Source organism: Chrysoperla carnea, chromosome 4 (genome assembly GCF_905475395.1).
Source record: "Chrysoperla carnea chromosome 4, inChrCarn1.1, whole genome shotgun sequence".
NCBI classification, from domain to species: Eukaryota; Metazoa; Arthropoda; class Insecta; order Neuroptera; family Chrysopidae; genus Chrysoperla; species Chrysoperla carnea.
In genome coordinates, this window is record NC_058340.1 from 53,136,888 (window position 1) to 53,153,379 (window position 16,492).

The following is a 16,492-nucleotide window of genomic DNA, read 5'->3' on the forward strand; positions in this document are numbered from 1 at the left end:
ATAAATTTTATTTTTTAAGAGTTAATTTAATTTGAATTAAGTGAATTTAATAAAAATAGTATTTTTTATTTGATGAATCCAAAGGTTTGATAACAAAACAAAACAAAAAAATATATTGAAAAAAAAACTTATTTGTGATATTACAAATTAGTATAAAAAATTTTATATTTTATAAATAGTTTTTATGTTTAAGGATTTAATGATTATTTTTTAAATTAGAATTACTTTATTTGATTTTAAGTCATTTTGTGATATTATTTAACTATTCATTACTATTCATTGGTATATAAACAAATAACATAACTAGGGAAAGTTTGATCACAGTGGAACACGGGACACAATGGAAGAACCGTAATATTTGTTGTGAATAAGTTAACCAGGCTTAACAGTTCTGTGTAAATTGTTCTGAATTTTTCTTGGATTAAGGTACACATATTACAAATGTTTCATTATGCCCCGTGTTCCGCTGTGCCCCAACTTTCTATACTACAATTCCATTTCAATCATTCAATTCATATAACTTGTATGTACACCATAAACGGTCATATTATTGTATCCGAAGAAAGACATTCAATAAATTGATGCAAATTTAGTAATTAGTTTTATTTATTTATTTTTAGCCATATTTTTCCTGGAAAACAGATACTTATGCATTGTATCGAAAGACAACGGGGAAGAGGCAGAATTGTGTTATAATTCCGTTTTACAGTTTTAGACACAATTCAAATGAGTTAAAATTCAATAGGAAAGATTTTATGCCAGAAGGAAATAAGTGATTAAAGTTTTGATTGATTTTAACAATTTGGGGGATCTCCAAGGGAAAATAATTTTTTTGGCGTTTTTAGTAAGGAGTATCTATAAATCTTAATCCAACTTATTTCTGTCAGTACGAAAAAATAAACACTGCACTGGCGCTTATGACATTATGAAAAGGCCTATTAATAGGCTACATTTCAATATTACCATAAATATCTAAAATTTGTATGATCTCTTTGGTCGATGGGCATCGTATCGAGTATGGAGGGTAGAGGGAAGGAGCACAATTTCTGTGTTAAAAAGGTGACCGTAAAATTGCATTAAATTAAGATTGCAGTCTCCAAGTTCCAATTAAAATCGATAAATAGAGTCTTCTTCAGTAGGATTGTCCCAACTGGCGTCAAAATATGCGCAATAAATGAAAACATGAGAATTACACGTACTTTGGCATCAATTGAGGTCGATTCACCAGTTTATTATTCACCATTTTTATGCTATTTTCAAACGGAATTTTCGAAGTGACTATTCGCACGTACCCTTATGCGCAAGCACGAGCACGACGTTTTGTCTAGTCCTTGAGTTCACCCTAGGATCCACGGGTTGCCATACTTTTAATGGGATCCAGTTAGCACGGGTTTGCAAGTTTTTTGGCCCTTGCATTCACCCTGTGATCCCCAAGTAAAATAATATATTACTCTAGTATGTTATAGTTTCGGTAGTCACACCGAAATACCATATGTCAAATACATGGAGGTATTATTCGAAGCAAATATATGTGTAAAAAAAACTTTTTACAAAAAGAAAACCGATTTCAAAAGAAAAACTTTTCCAAAACAAATTAAAATGCACTAAAAAGTAAAAAAATGACGATAATATAATGTAGTTAAAATTATTGTTATTTTTGGAGTCGGTGTCAGCCAAGGAAACAACTCTGACATAACAGTTTGCTGCATTAGCTTGGTTGGCTGACACCGCCTCCAAAAATAACAATAATTTTAAGTACATTATATTATCATTTTTTTACTTTTTAGTGCATTTTAATTTGTTTTGGAAAAGTTTTTTTTTTGAAGTCGGTTTTCTTTTTGTTAAAAGTTTTTTTTCATTTTGTGATTTTTAGTGAACCTGAAGTGCACTAACTAATTCATCACTAAAAAAAGAATCATCGAAATCGGTTGGCGTGATATTGAGTTATTCGTCGTCTTGTGTGCATACTTGATGCAAATTTAAGATTTTTATGATTTTCTCATGGATACCGTTATCAGAACTCGACCAAAATAAAATGGGACCACACGGGAATTATCAAAATCGGTTCACCCAGTCAAAAGTCCTGAGGTAACAAACATAAAAAAAAATACAATCGAATTGATAACCTCCTCCTTTAGGAATTTAGGAATTAAATGCAAAAATATATTTCCATACTAACTTGATACCCACCCACTCCCTGAGCTTAAAATTAAAAACCACCGTTTTTTAGCCTCCACCTCTCCTGATCTCAATTATCCCCCTTCCATAACTAGTTTTATGAGTATACCTACCTACAAATTAATATCAAAAAAATATATTGAAAATAAAATGGGACCACACGGGAATTATCAAAATCGGTTCACCCAGTCAAAAGTTCTGAGGTAACAAACATAAAAAAAATACAATCGAATTGATAACCTCCTCCTTTTTGTTTGAAGTTGGTTAAAAATAGTACATAAAGTAATCGCTTGAGGTCCTGATATACAAAACTTCAACGGACAAAAGTGACACAAAAGTTAATTAAAATTCAAAACAATAATATACTTAAAAAATTGAAGGTTATTAAATTTATTTTAAACAAGTTTTGTTATTTTATAAAATGATGTTCAATCATTATTATCATTGTTATTGTGTCCAAATAAAATGTCATTAAATGATTTAGACATATCCGAATTTTTAAACAACTACAAAACCAAACTAAAAGAAGAAAAAGAACGTCTTGAATCACACTTCCAGTCGAAAGATAATGTATATATTATATTATTAGCAAAGAAATCCTATACAAAATTTATTTCGATATTGATTTAAAGAAATATATAAGTATTACGTATCTACATACTAGAAAAATGACACTTGTTGCATTTTAAAACACTGTAACTGTGTAGTAAATCGACCTTGTTAATTATAAATTTATTGATTTATTCTCGAAAAGTATGTTATTAAAAACATTTGTTTAAATTAATTTCAGAATACAACTTCCGAAGTGCAAAATGGAGCTGAGGAGGTAAAATCAATTATTTATTAAACTTTCTTATTCGATTTTTGTTTGTATTGGGTGCACCTTTTTAAAGAAACGCTTTTTCTTTTATCAAATTATTTAATTTTTAAACTATCAAATACTTTCTTACTAGGTTACTTTTTATGTCAATTTATTTCATTTTATACCGGCCACATTTGCTCAATTCATTTAATTCGATCTAAAACAATTCAGCAAAATTAGTTGACTTAAATTTTAAGGCTAAAATATGTATATATTAAGGCATCCGGGCCCGGTAGGGTAACCGTATATATTGCGGTTTTCGATTCACTAATATTTGAAGTTTTTGAGAACGGAAAATTACTCAAATTATGTTGCATATGTTTGATATTGGGTTGCTAGCTCATAGTTTGAGAAAGTCGAAAAAAACATGTTTTACTTAATTAAATAAAAACAAATCTTAAAACTCAAATAGAATTGAGTAGTACCATCAATTACTGAAGTTGAAACACAAGTACACTGAACAGTTAAAGCTGTATTACATGACTAGAGTTCATGATATACTCCAGATTTCATTATTTTAAACCTGGAGCCAAGAGAGATGATACGAATTTGAGAGTCTCCTGATCGAATTAGGAGAGGTAGCAACTCTACTTTGACATAGGTGGTAGAATTAGTGTCCGTTACTTTAGAGGCTTAATCTTCACAAGCATTATAAAAAGTTCATATGAACAAGGACCCTAAAACAACTTCTTTCGAAACTACAGCCGTCACAAAAATGAATAATGTCGAGTTTGGGCCGAATATGTGAAGTTGTTAATATTTTTGTGATCAAAAGTTTGACTCTATTTATAACAGGAAAATTAGAAATGAAAATTGTAAAATTTGTAATAACAAAAATAATTATTATAAAAATGCTAATAACTTATGTTCAAAGTATTTTTTCGGAAGCATAACGGTTGCGATGAAATCCGACATTATGTGTGAAAATCAGCTCCAAAAAGGGTCGTTTTCTAGCCCATATTCATATGAAAATGTTTTGGTATTAAGAATATGCCCCTAAAGTGATTGATAATATTTGAGCGTTAAGTTAAAGCGTTTAATATGATGTATTTCAATTTTAATAACCAAATTTTAAAGATTCTTGTAATGCACCAAATCGATATAAATGGTGTGGGTTCTTTTTTTTTATATCTATTAAAATAATAACTTTATCCTTGCACCACGACCTTCAACATTTAAACACTTAAAGAATGCTTATAATAGTCATTATAGAATTATAGAAATTTATTATTAAATCTGTTAAAACTTTTTTTAATAATGTAGTAAGTCTGTAAGGTTAGTTAAAAAAATTTCGTACATAATTAAAGGCACAGCAAACGGACACTTTTAGATGCAGTACGAATAACAATAGCTTTGACCTATTTTTGCCGAAATTCCTTGGTTCGAGTTATTTCTGCTCCGGATTTATGTTTTTTCGAGTGGATTTGCCATAGAACCAAAAATTTCATTAATTCACCAGTATTTTCATATGACAAATCCAGGTTCAGAGAAGGACTTCGATAGGCCCATACCCGAGGAAAAAAATCACTGGAAGACATTTATTTTATTATTATAGACCTTTTCAACGTCATTAACGAGACGCAATGTGGTGGACGAGAGTTTTTAAATTCGTCCGCCAGTTGTATGGATAAAATCTTGTAAATAAAACCAAAGGATCAAATTTCTTTTCCTACTTTTTGGATATGTTTTTATAAGTAGAATAAAAACCTACCTTTGACTTTTCATTTAATCAACTCATCATTGAATTTTCACGCCAGACATGCGCTCTTGATTTCTCTTCTCTTTCATATTTTAAAAACATCATATGACTGGAGATTTTGGATCTAATCTTACTTATCAAGAACTGTGAAAGTTAATATCTTCTGAAAGTTTCACTCAAAAGCCACTTCGTATAGGTACATCTGGTGGATTTTTTTTGAACTAAACTTATGATACCGGAATTTTCATTGAAATTTTGTGAGATTCTCTCGAAAGAATTTGTCAGCTTTATGTACATAAAATACACATAAAAATAGTGCCTGGTACATATTAGTAACACCTACATAAAATACATAATAGTCGTCTTCTTCTATTCAAATGTTTAACACAATAATTAATAATAAATGAATCAGAATAAATTGAATACCCCTACATTTTGTTAAAATATTTAAATTAGCACTAAATTTGGTTAATTGAATTTAGTTGTTGCGATATGTGTGTAGGATAGGTGACTATTAAATTAATGAGTATTTAACGTTAATTACGTTCACAATGTCAATGTTTTATTTTCTAACTACTGTTTTTACTGAGGTAATATTTTATAGTAACTATACTCAACCAAAGTATTAAGGAAATATTTTTTTAACACTAAATTTTACCAAATTGGAACAAAAATAGCTCGTTTGAAAACTTGTACTTTCTAGTATTGGAATCTATTACTCTAAATTTTTTCAACTCTTGCCGCTTAGTACGCAGAGTTGAAAAGGTGAGCGTACCAAAATTTTACGAGCGTACCAAAATTTTAAAAATAATTTTACCACAAATTTGTTTTGAAAACTCGAACTTTTTGGAGCAAAATATTATTTTGGACCACTCGAATGCTTGATTATTTATACGGGAAAAAATTTCTTTTTGATGATTATTTCAAAAGATGATTTTAAAACTAGAAATGTTAATTTTGTTTGAAAAGCGAAAATCTTGCTCTAAAAAGCTCGTACGCGAATTTTTTATAGCACAATAATAATAAATAAGTTTGCGAGTGGTCAAAACAAATTTGTTGTAAAATTATTTTTAAAATTTTGGTACGCTTCTAAAATTTATATAAAATTTAGGGATAAAATTTCTCACTCTTTCAATCCTGCGTGCAAAGCGGTAAGTGTTGACAAAAAACTTTTATTTGAGCAATAGATTCCAAAACTAGAAAGTACAAGTTTTCAAACGAGCTATTGCGGTTCAAAATTCGATGAATTTTCGCAGAAATGCTACTGCTTGAAATTTTGTGTTTAAAAAATTTTCCTTTAATACTTTGGTCGAGTATAATATTAAGTAATAGTTAAATCAAATCAGGTAAAATACTGCGACTTGATAAAAATTCATTTCCTCACTAACCGTTTACATATCGACAAATTTATTTAATTTTTTTTTTTTTTTTGCGTTTTCGCCCACTAAAATTGTGGACTTGTACTTGATTTCGGTTTTCGACCGAAAAAGAAATATGATAATCGAATATTGTTGGTATGGAATTCGGATTAATAGCGATACACTATTCTAACTCCCAATATATAACCATCTATGTCTTTTTTCGAGTTTCTAAAAAAAGCTCTGGAAATACAAATCTGGATAGTACTAGGATTTTTTCAACTGATTCGATTAAAATAGCTTCTGTTCTACCATTTTACTGCAAAAAATGGGAATAAAAGCTATTTCGAGCTAGTTTTTTATTACGGAGGTAATATTTTACCCAGAGAAGCAAGTTTTGGATATATAGCTTTCTTTAGTTTTTCTTATGAAATTATGAAAAAGTTGCTATCTATTCGTGGAGAAACAAATTAATCATATTTTTCGTTGGGTATCGAATTGTTACATTTTTTCTGCCTCAATTACAAAGATTTATTATTAGAATATGATAATATGATAAAAAACAATAAAATTAAATTTATTACTCATCCTAATAATTATTTCAATTAGGCTGTGAATAATATAAGAAAAACTTCCAACATTAACCCTGAAAAATCAACAGTCGCTTTCAATCAACAAATCAATCATCCAACACAGAAGCCAACAAAAGCATCATCGGTAAGTCGATAATTTCTTAATTTATACAATTAATTAATTAATTGATACAGAAATTAATATGTTTTAATTGATGATTGTTTTTCAGAGTAATAGTGAAAATATTTCTATGTTACGAAAAGAAACAAGTAAGGACAATAAAGAGAATGATTTAAAGGAAGATCAAGCGTTTTTTGGATTTGGTGAATATGAAAAACGACGACAAAAATTCTTAGAAGAAAGGCGTTTGGATTATAAAGAATATTTAGAAAAGGTTAGTATTTACTTTTTTATTTTGGGTGGTTAATTTTTGTATTGTTTAAAGCTATACAGTTTATAAGAAATTAACCATCAAAGTCAGTGTTTTTACAAAAAAAAGAAATTCTGGGATTTATTTCTTAATATCTAAACTTTAAATTATTGTCTGTCTATATGTTTATGCTAAGCTCGGAAACGGTTAAATCGATATCGGCGAGTTTTCGATAATTTCTTTCTCTTTTTTGTTCCGTTATTTCCGTAAAAGATCCATTGTTTCAAAACAAAATTTTAGATTTAAAATGCAAACTTTTTCATTTTAGCAAAAACAAAACTATTTACATAAACCAAAAAAGAATCGGTCTAAAAAAGAAACACAATTTAATGTAGAGGATGTTTTCGATAAACTTAACTCAACGGATGTTAATTTAAATTCTAATATAAATCGTCTTCAAGAATCAAAAAGTGTTCAAACCGATATTCCAAATGTTGAGCTACCAAAATCTGATGTAAGTGTTTCAAATTTCGCTATAAATTAACAAAAATATATACATTTTTTGTACCTGAATGGACTATTAATAAATTTTTTGTTTATTAAAATATTTTATTGTGTTAATTGTTTTATTGTCTTAATTTCAGCTTGTGTATTTTTACGTTTGCATAAATTCAAGTTTTGCTTTACTTATTATTATTATTAAAAGAATTACGCTTAACAGCGTATTGGGTTTTTGCCAAGTGTTTTCTGATAAAAAAGTATCGTGATAATAATAATAATAGTCAAAAAATATAAAAACATAAATTCGTTCAAACTAACCTTGAGTATTCGAGAAGAAGGCATCTGGCAGAAGCCAAATACGCCATAACATTTCTGATATACATGGCAATTTATATTTCATTTGTATTTAATTAGCAGTTGCCCACCCGCTTCGCTGGGCAATTTCGTGTAAAAAAATCTACCATTTTTCAAAATTTTCCCCCTGTTAGTAATCAGTTGAGAATAAGGATTTGGAAGTGTATTAAGGAACGGTTCAGATTAAGGTTGCAAATCGATTAGAAACCAATTTTGCCGTTACTTAGATGTAACTTAAGAGAGGGTCTGCTCTGTGGCTCACTTAAGCTTGAAAAATTTATAGAATAGATCATCAGCTCAATTGGAAAAGAATCCATTAGAGTTAATATTGCTTATCCACACAAAATAATTTATGTATCTTATTCTCGAACAGCACAAAATATTTTTTATAAACCAGGTTTTTGGACCATAAATTTTGTGTCGTATAAATTGCATAGATATATTGAAATTTCACTAAGTGTACTGAAATCGGAAATTCATAAAATGTATACAAATTGAGCAGTGTATAAATTAGTACGCAAATAAAATAATGAATAATTTAGCATAATTTATTAATTTACTAATAAAATTAATTCAATTATTATAGACCAGAACATGGTAACAGATTTCACTCGATGATTTTCACTCTTATACCTCCGAGATTACTGAAAGATAGACAAAATAAGTATTTATGACGAAAAATTCGGAAGGCCACCGCGGAACCATCATATGCGTAGAGGCTTCGGAATTTTTAACTCTATCCCCATGAATTTCCACTGCTTGTATGTATTCTAAAAGTCAATTAACATGAATTAGTGCCATAAGTGCCGGGAGGAGGATAGAAAGGGTGCACTTGCACCTCCCTATCGGGAGTATCTTTTAAACGCTTACAGTAATCTGTTAAAGAGATCATTTTTGTAGATCAGTTAAATTTTCTTCAGTTCTTCAAGCTTTGAACTTCAATATCTTTTAAATGGTTAGATTAGTTAAAAAAGGGGGTGGCGGAAAAAGAGACCTCTTTTGTAAAAACATGTGATATTGAGATTTGCTGTACGTTCATAAACTCCCTTCGATTAATATTAAAAGCTTATTTGTTTAGAGATATTTTTCGGTATCGGAAATAAAAAAAAGAAATAGTATATTGTTTTAACCCCCTCTTGTGTTGATGAAAATCGTATTATAGATTTTCACATTTTATGGTGTAAAATTACTAACGAAACTTTCAACATGATGGTCAAAGCTGGCAGCTCAAAGTTTTTTCTCTTTCTTTTTTTTCATTATATTTGGTAGCGTAAGCGAGAAAATTGTCGAGTGAAATCTATTACCACCTCCCAGTCCATTATTCCCATACATACATAATTATTTGTTAATGTTTTTAATATTATTTTTTTTTGCATTGCATGCTAGATTACATTGATAAGGTCTCTTGTCATGAAAATTATTTCTTTATTGACATTATTATTGTTAACATTTGCTAAAAACAGGTTCCGCCTAGTAATATTTTTGATATAAATAATAGTGTATCTGACGAAAATAGTGTAAAGAGTAGTGATAACGAATATTTTGATATGAATGCTACCCGTCCGAATCAATTGGCTGTTAAAATTGATAAAGTACAAATTGGTACACAAAATATTATAGTACCTGGTTACCGTAGTTCTTCGATCGATTCAAGTAATGGATTTGCACGAGACACCAGTCCTAAAGGTAATAATCAATTTGTATAATATGATTTGGTATAAATAGTGGTTCGATTTCGATATCCGCGGTGCCGCGATTTTACGATTAAACGAAATTTAATTGTATTAATTTGTTCTTTTAAAGCACGTTATCTTGCCGATTTAAAACACACATATTTTCCAAGTTTTACGAAAACCAATGAAAACCCAGCTGATAATGAAGATTATCTAGAAAAAAAATTAAAATGGGAAAAGGCACGCCAGCATGAAAAATATCATGAAGACTTACGAAAACAAATCGAAGAAAAGCAAAGAATTGCGTTAGAAATTGCTGAGCGAGAAAGGTGTCAAGAAGCTGCACTCACAAGGCGTGTAGAAAAGCAATTACAGCAACTTAGAATGGAACATGAAGATGAAAAAGCTAAGCAAGCTTTTGAAGAAAACGTAAGCTTATTTAAATTCCAAAACTACTTATTATACAATAAATATTTCTTAAAATCCTTTTCAGTCTCTCTCTCAAAAATCTTTTATAGCGGAATATCCTTATATTACAGTTACAGTTAAAAGTAGAGAAACGAGGTTTTTAACTTTTTACTTTCGAATTTGCATGCTATTTTCCTGAATAAAATATAAGTTATCGAATAAACAAGTACCTTTTAATTCTTTGCAGTATCAGCGATATACTGAAAATAAATGGAATGCAACAAAAAATTCACAAAAACGAGATATTTATAATTTTAACAATGTTCCCTACGATCAAAACGTGAATGGATTCTATCAGCCACACAAAACAAAATCAGAAAATTCGTTAATAAATAAATCGAACAATAATAAAGTTCCGTACTCATTTAATATACCTGAAACATCCATTTTTTCAACGGCATCAACTAGTAAATTGAATAAAGAAAATCGCTATTTTGAGGAAATGAAAAGATTCGAAAATTATTCTCAAGAAGTAAATAGAAATAGTAGAAGAAATGATACAAAACAAAAAACGATTCTGGATGATTCATTCCCGGTACCTATTTTACGAGCGCAATCGCCACCTAATAATAATTCAAAATATACGAATATCAAAGAAACAAATACACCAAACAGTCCAGCAATGCAGCAAGTTGAAGCTAAATGGATGGTAAATATTTTAAATAATAGTGTTAGGGTTGCCACCTTTCCAGATTTGATCGATAGACTTCCAAAATCGTGTAGTCTCTCCCTATATCCTCATAAATTCTCCCGAATTCAGTAAAAAAAATTTTTTTTTAAATTTCTTGAAGAATATTTGTTTAAATATTTCATTATGGGAAAATTGAGTACACAAAACATCGAGCAGCATTACAATTCGATGGTATAATTAGATTAATTTCACTACCTCCCGACTTCCCGGAACTTGGAGGTGGCAACCCATCAAAAATTGACCTCATGACAGTATGCTTGTGTCAGAATCGGCTAATATAATATTTTATTCATTTAGGTACCAGCTGTCCAAAAGAATATTGTTAAAAGATCCAATCTACCATCAATTGGGGAAAGTAAAAATGTATTAACACAATTGGGAGCCATTCGATTGCAACTACAACAGGAGCAGTTACGATTAAATCAAACTCTAAAGAATAAACAAACAAAAAATACAAAATAAACGTAATGTCATACCAAAAGATATCTTATGAACAAACAAAAAAATCAGTATAAAACATCTGCTAGTGAATTTGGGCGAATCTATTCTTTTTTTTATACGAAAAATTTTATTTTTGTGATGCATTCAAAGATAATTTTGAAATTAAATATCAAAGGATTTCTTTGCACAGTTTGTACATAAAAAAAAAAATGTTATGTAAAAGATTAAAAGTGCCTGACTAGAAAATATATCGGGTGTCACAAAAGTAATAGAACGGTCCAACTGTTCAAGAACTTTTAATTACTTCCAAGGTCTACGTCAAAGTAATTAGTTTCCATTCATATAATTTGTAGGACCTTCCGTAGTCATTTCAAGGTCACACTATTACGCTCTCTAAATAAATTTTTAAACTCTTGAAAATTTTGTTTGAAACATTTTTCAAAAAAATGCTTTTATGGAAATTTTGTGAACCGTTTCGTTACTTTTGTGACATATTGTACCTCTATACACAAACAGAGCTTTAATAATTCGAATTATCATTCTATCATCATGGTGCTATCAATTATTAGTAAATCTTATTAGTCGAAGCTCTATTACAAACAATGAACAAAAACGATAATAGTCGTAACGTACGTAAGTCATTATAATTGTATTGTGATCGACAATATTCTGTTAGATGAAAGGTAATATCGAATAATACACTTTCATCGTTTAATAGAATAAAAATTATTAGATCTTCCATATTTTATTTAATGTTTAATAAAATTATTTTTAAATTTGATTGATTTAATTTTATTATTCTGTCCTTTAAAACAAAAGTTTGTTTATTTTTTGTTAGGAACATTTTTTATATTTAAACTTTAGTTCTATCTTAACGGTTTACAAGATAAGTTGAACGGACCCAAGACCCAATTGACCTATGTTGCTCTTTTACGAACTCGATCTCACTTTTTACGTCCTGAGCACGCTGTAAAAATTTCAGCTTGATATTTTTTTTCGTTTTTGAGTTTTCGTGTTGACAGACGGACGGGCAGACAAACAGACAACCTGAAATGGACATAGTGATTCTATGAACACCTATACCAAAATTTTTTTCGTAGCATCAATATTTTTTAGCGTTACAAACTTGGGACTAAACTTAATATACTATGTAAATTGTGATAGATACAATGTCTTAGTATTGTATATACAACAATGAATTTTTATCAAATGGGAATTATTTCATAAAGTTGAACTTATTAAAATTATTACATCTGTCCTTAGCTCTGTTCTGGATCTAACGGATAATTACATAAAAATAATATACACACGAATATTTAAAAAAAAAATTATTTTTATTTTCCTAAAATACAATAAATTAATTAATCGAAATAATTAAATTATTAAAATCGAATTCAATTCAAATACATTCAGTTGAATTATTAATGATCATTTTCAAAGGTTTAAAGTTTCCCCACTTTTTGGTAACTTTGAAAGTGATACTGAACCAGCAGGAATATTGAACAATTGCTGAAGATATGCCGATAAGCTACCTACAGACAATCCATTCTCAATTAAAACAGTACCATTTCGATTATTAAATTTAACATTAACAAAGTTGCTAAACGGCGTTGGACTGGAAACATTCGATTTAATTTGATTATCTGTAATTGGACAAACATAAATTGTTTGTCCAGACGCCTTTTTCAAATCGTTATCAGTAGTTACTTCTTTGTTATTCAACCATAAATTATAATTTTGTTTATAAATACCAAATAAATTTGATATATTATTACGTAATTCTACTAATGTTATAAATTTACCATCGAAAGTTTCTAATAGTAATGTACCCCGATCGGAATTACCAAAGCGTGGTTTCAAATTTATCAATGCAACATTCACCCATTTCAATACAGGTAAAGAAATTTCGGTGAGTGGTTGAACTATAACAAGTTTTAAATTTTCACCTTTACATAATTGTGATTCTTCAATAATAGGATTTGATTTGCTAGTATTATCATTCAACTGCTTAAATGAAGCTTTAATTGTACTTTCAATAAATTCTGTATGCGATTTAGAAATACGTAAAAGTTCACCGGATGTTTCATAATAAACATCAATATCATCTGTTGGAACTAAATGAGCTTTTTTACGTAATTTTTGTACACGATTGATAATTTCTCGTGCAATACCTTCATCCAACATGGATTGATCCGGTGTAACATCTAATAAAATCACCGTATCATTATCACTGTTTGCCTCGTATTTATTATTACCACCACCAGAGGTTTCTAAGATAATACGAATTTCCTCTAAATCAACTTTATGTCCAGTGATATCCATTGATTTATTTTTAATAAATTCTTCAACTTGTGTATCAGTTAATTCTTTAATAGCTTGTGTAACGGCCTTAAAATGTAATTTTAAACGTAAACCTAACGTTTTATGATCTGGTTCTGCACGTAATTTAATACCATATTTTTCTTTATCCGAACTTAATGTTAATTTTTTAACATTTAATTCAGATAAAATGTATGGTTCTAGTGATTTGATATCATTTAAAAATTCAGTACTTCGATGAATAACAACTAATTCCGGTAATGGATATTTGATTGGAATTGTCTTACGATCCCGTAACACACGACCCAATTCAATAACAATTTGCATTCGTGCAATACTACGTTCAATTGTTTCATCGATCAAATATTTATTAACATTTGGAAACATTAGATAATGAACACTACCTTTTGTATCTTGACCTGTGTATTTATCAGTAATTTGGAATAAATATTGATAAATTAATTCCGATAAAAATGGTGCAAATGGTGCCATTATTTTCACCATAATTAAAAGTACATTAAATAACGTATTGAGAGCATGTTTACAATCATCGTTACCTCCGTCACCTTTTAATCGTTTACGATTCATTCGAACGTACCAATTTGTAAGATTATCAATGAATTTGGTTAAACGTGGCACAACTGTGTATAAATGATAAGCTGCCATTTCTTTTTTAACAAATGCTAATAACGATTGAGTATAAGACAGAATCCAACGATCCATTTTATTATCACTTAATTTGGTATGATCTAACTGTTCCTGGAACGTACAAACTTTTCCAGTATTTTGTACATAGCTTTCAATATTTTGCATCAGAAATCTAAATGCGTTAAACCATGGTAAGAAGACATCTTTGATAATATCTCGGACACCTTCTTCTTTAAAACGTAAATTTTCTGCACGAACAACTGGTGAATTAATTAAATATAATCGTAAGGCGTCCGCACCATATTTTTCAACAACAGAAACTGGATTTGGATAATTTTTCTTTCGTTTCGACATCTTTTGTCCATCGGATGCTAGTACTAAACCATTTGCAATTAAATTTTTAAATGGAGGTTTATTGAATAAAGCTGTGGATATAACTAATAACGTATAAAACCAACCACGAGTTTGATCAATACCTTCAGCAATAAAATGAGCGGGAAAACAATCTTCGAATTCTTTTTGATGTTCGAATGGATAATGTTGTTGAGCATATGGCATAGAACCTGATTCAAACCAACAATCAAAGACCTCTGAAACACGTTTCAAAGGTGGATGATTTGGACGACGCGAAGGTATTACTAAATGATCAATATTTTCACGATGTAAATCCGTAGCATTACCACCAGTAAGTCGATTCAATTCTTCAATACTTCCCACACAAACGATTTCTTCACGATCATCAGATATCCATAAAGGTATTGGTGTACCCCAATAACGATTTCGACTAACAGCCCAATCTCTAGCTTCTCGTAACCAATTACCGAAACGTTTATCTTTTACAACTTCAGGAACCCAATATGTTTGTGAGCTTGATTTTAAAAGTGCTTCCTGCATGTGTTCAACACGGATAAACCATGATGGTACCGCTTTGTATATTAGCGGTGTATCGGAACGCCAACAAAATGGATAACTATGCTTAGTTTGCGAATGTTGAATTAATCGGCCTGTGTTTTTTAAATATTCAATGATTTTCTTATCAGCATCCTTGACATACAAACCAAGAAAATCTTTTACGGGTAAAGTGAAACAACCACTTTCATCCACAGGACATAACGGTTCTTCATCTCGAGATATAATTCCATTAGCTAAATTAACACGATAATCGTCCTCACCAAAATACGGTGCTTGATGTACAATTCCAGTACCTGATTCTTCGGAAACATAATCATCAATAAGCACTCGAAAAGCACCAGTTTTCGCTCTATGTTCAAAATATGGGAAAAGTGGTTTATATCGCACATCTTTTAGTTGAATACCTGGAAAACTTTCAAGAATCTCATACTGTTCTGGTTGTTTATACAATACCTCTAAACGTTTTTCTAATAAAATAAATATTCGATTCGAGTCGAGATCTTTAACTTTCACATACGTTAACGCAGGATTCACACAAAGTGCTAAATTACTTGGTAATGTCCATGGAGTTGTTGTCCAAGCCAAAAAACTTTCATTTGGATTATCAATTTTTGGAAAAGCTATAACAACTGCTGGATCTACGGTATCTTTATAATTTTGTCCCGATTCAAAATTTGATAATGGTGTGTTACATGCAGTAGAGAATGGCATCACCTTTACACCTTGATAAACTAATCCTTTATTGTAAAGTTCCTTAAAAACCCACCATATTGATTCCATATACCAAGGATATAACGTTTTGTAATCATTTTTAAAATCAATCCAACGTCCCATCCGGCCAATAATTTTTTCCCAATCATCTGCATATCTCATAACAATACTTCGACATTCATAATTATATTTATCAATTCCCATTTTCATAACATCTTCAGGTCCTTTAATACCTAAGGTTTTGTCAATTTCAAATTCAACCGGTAATCCATGGCAATCCCATCCAAATCGGCGTTCAACATGAAAACCTTGTTGATGAGCATATCGTGTAACAACATCCTTAATTGTACCGGCTAATATGTGACCATAATGGGGTAATCCAGTGGCAAATGGGGGTCCATCGTAAAAGGAAAATCTATATTTTGTAACAGATCGTTACTTAACCGATATCATCAAACAATGCCATAATATTGTGTTATACATACCTTGGTTTACCTTTCGATTGTTTTAAACATGTTTTAAATACTTCATTGTCTTCCCAAAACTTTAAAATCTTCTCTTCCTCTTTTGCAAAATCAATTACTTCAGGAACACGTGGAATTTTAAATTCCGACGTCTGTATGTCAGCCATTGTACTAGAAAGAATAAGAATGATGCAATCTAGCCTGTAAATGTAATATCATTCATATCTTATTTTGTATTTTTTCAATTATTTTCGATAAGTTTTCAATAAT

The 16,492-nt window shown here is 29.8% G+C and overlaps 2 protein-coding genes across 2 annotated transcripts; one reads left to right on the forward strand and one right to left on the reverse strand.

Annotated features, from left to right (window-relative positions):
* Positions 1 to 2,547: 2,547 nt before the first annotated feature.
* On the forward strand, positions 2,548 to 11,791 carry LOC123297698. The gene is made up of 9 exons (XM_044879454.1): positions 2,548 to 2,748; positions 2,969 to 3,004; positions 6,707 to 6,814; positions 6,900 to 7,064; positions 7,369 to 7,554; positions 9,359 to 9,581; positions 9,699 to 9,997; positions 10,224 to 10,685; positions 11,025 to 11,791. Exons 1-9 carry the CDS (start codon positions 2,644 to 2,646, stop codon positions 11,187 to 11,189), a joined length of 1,749 nt encoding a protein of 582 aa, XP_044735389.1. The 5' UTR covers positions 2,548 to 2,643; the 3' UTR covers positions 11,190 to 11,791.
* Positions 11,792 to 12,561: 770 nt separating this feature from the next.
* On the reverse strand, positions 12,562 to 16,492 carry LOC123297731 (isoleucine--tRNA ligase, cytoplasmic). The gene is made up of 2 exons (XM_044879492.1): positions 16,244 to 16,492; positions 12,562 to 16,173 (listed from the first exon to the last, which is right to left on the reverse strand). The coding sequence occupies exons 1-2, from the start codon at positions 16,387 to 16,389 to the stop codon at positions 12,603 to 12,605; spliced, it is 3,717 nt and encodes a 1,238-aa protein (XP_044735427.1). The 5' UTR covers positions 16,390 to 16,492; the 3' UTR covers positions 12,562 to 12,602.

Excerpts from the sequence above, each read along its gene's own strand:
- LOC123297698 (XM_044879454.1), top strand. The coding sequence starts at position 2,644 with ATGTCATTAAATGATTTAGACATATCCGAATTTTTAAACAACTACAAA. Across the intron at positions 9,582-9,698 it reads ACGAGACACCAGTCCTAAAG|CACGTTATCTTGCCGATTTA; the intron begins GTAATAATCAAT and ends GTTCTTTTAAAG. Across the intron at positions 9,998-10,223 it reads AGCAAGCTTTTGAAGAAAAC|TATCAGCGATATACTGAAAA; the intron begins GTAAGCTTATTT and ends AATTCTTTGCAG.
- LOC123297731 (XM_044879492.1), bottom strand. The coding sequence starts at position 16,389 with ATGGCTGACATACAGACGTCGGAATTTAAAATTCCACGTGTTCCTGAA. Across the intron at positions 16,174-16,243 it reads CAATCGAAAGGTAAACCAAG|ATTTTCCTTTTACGATGGAC; the intron begins GTATGTATAACA and ends TACAAAATATAG.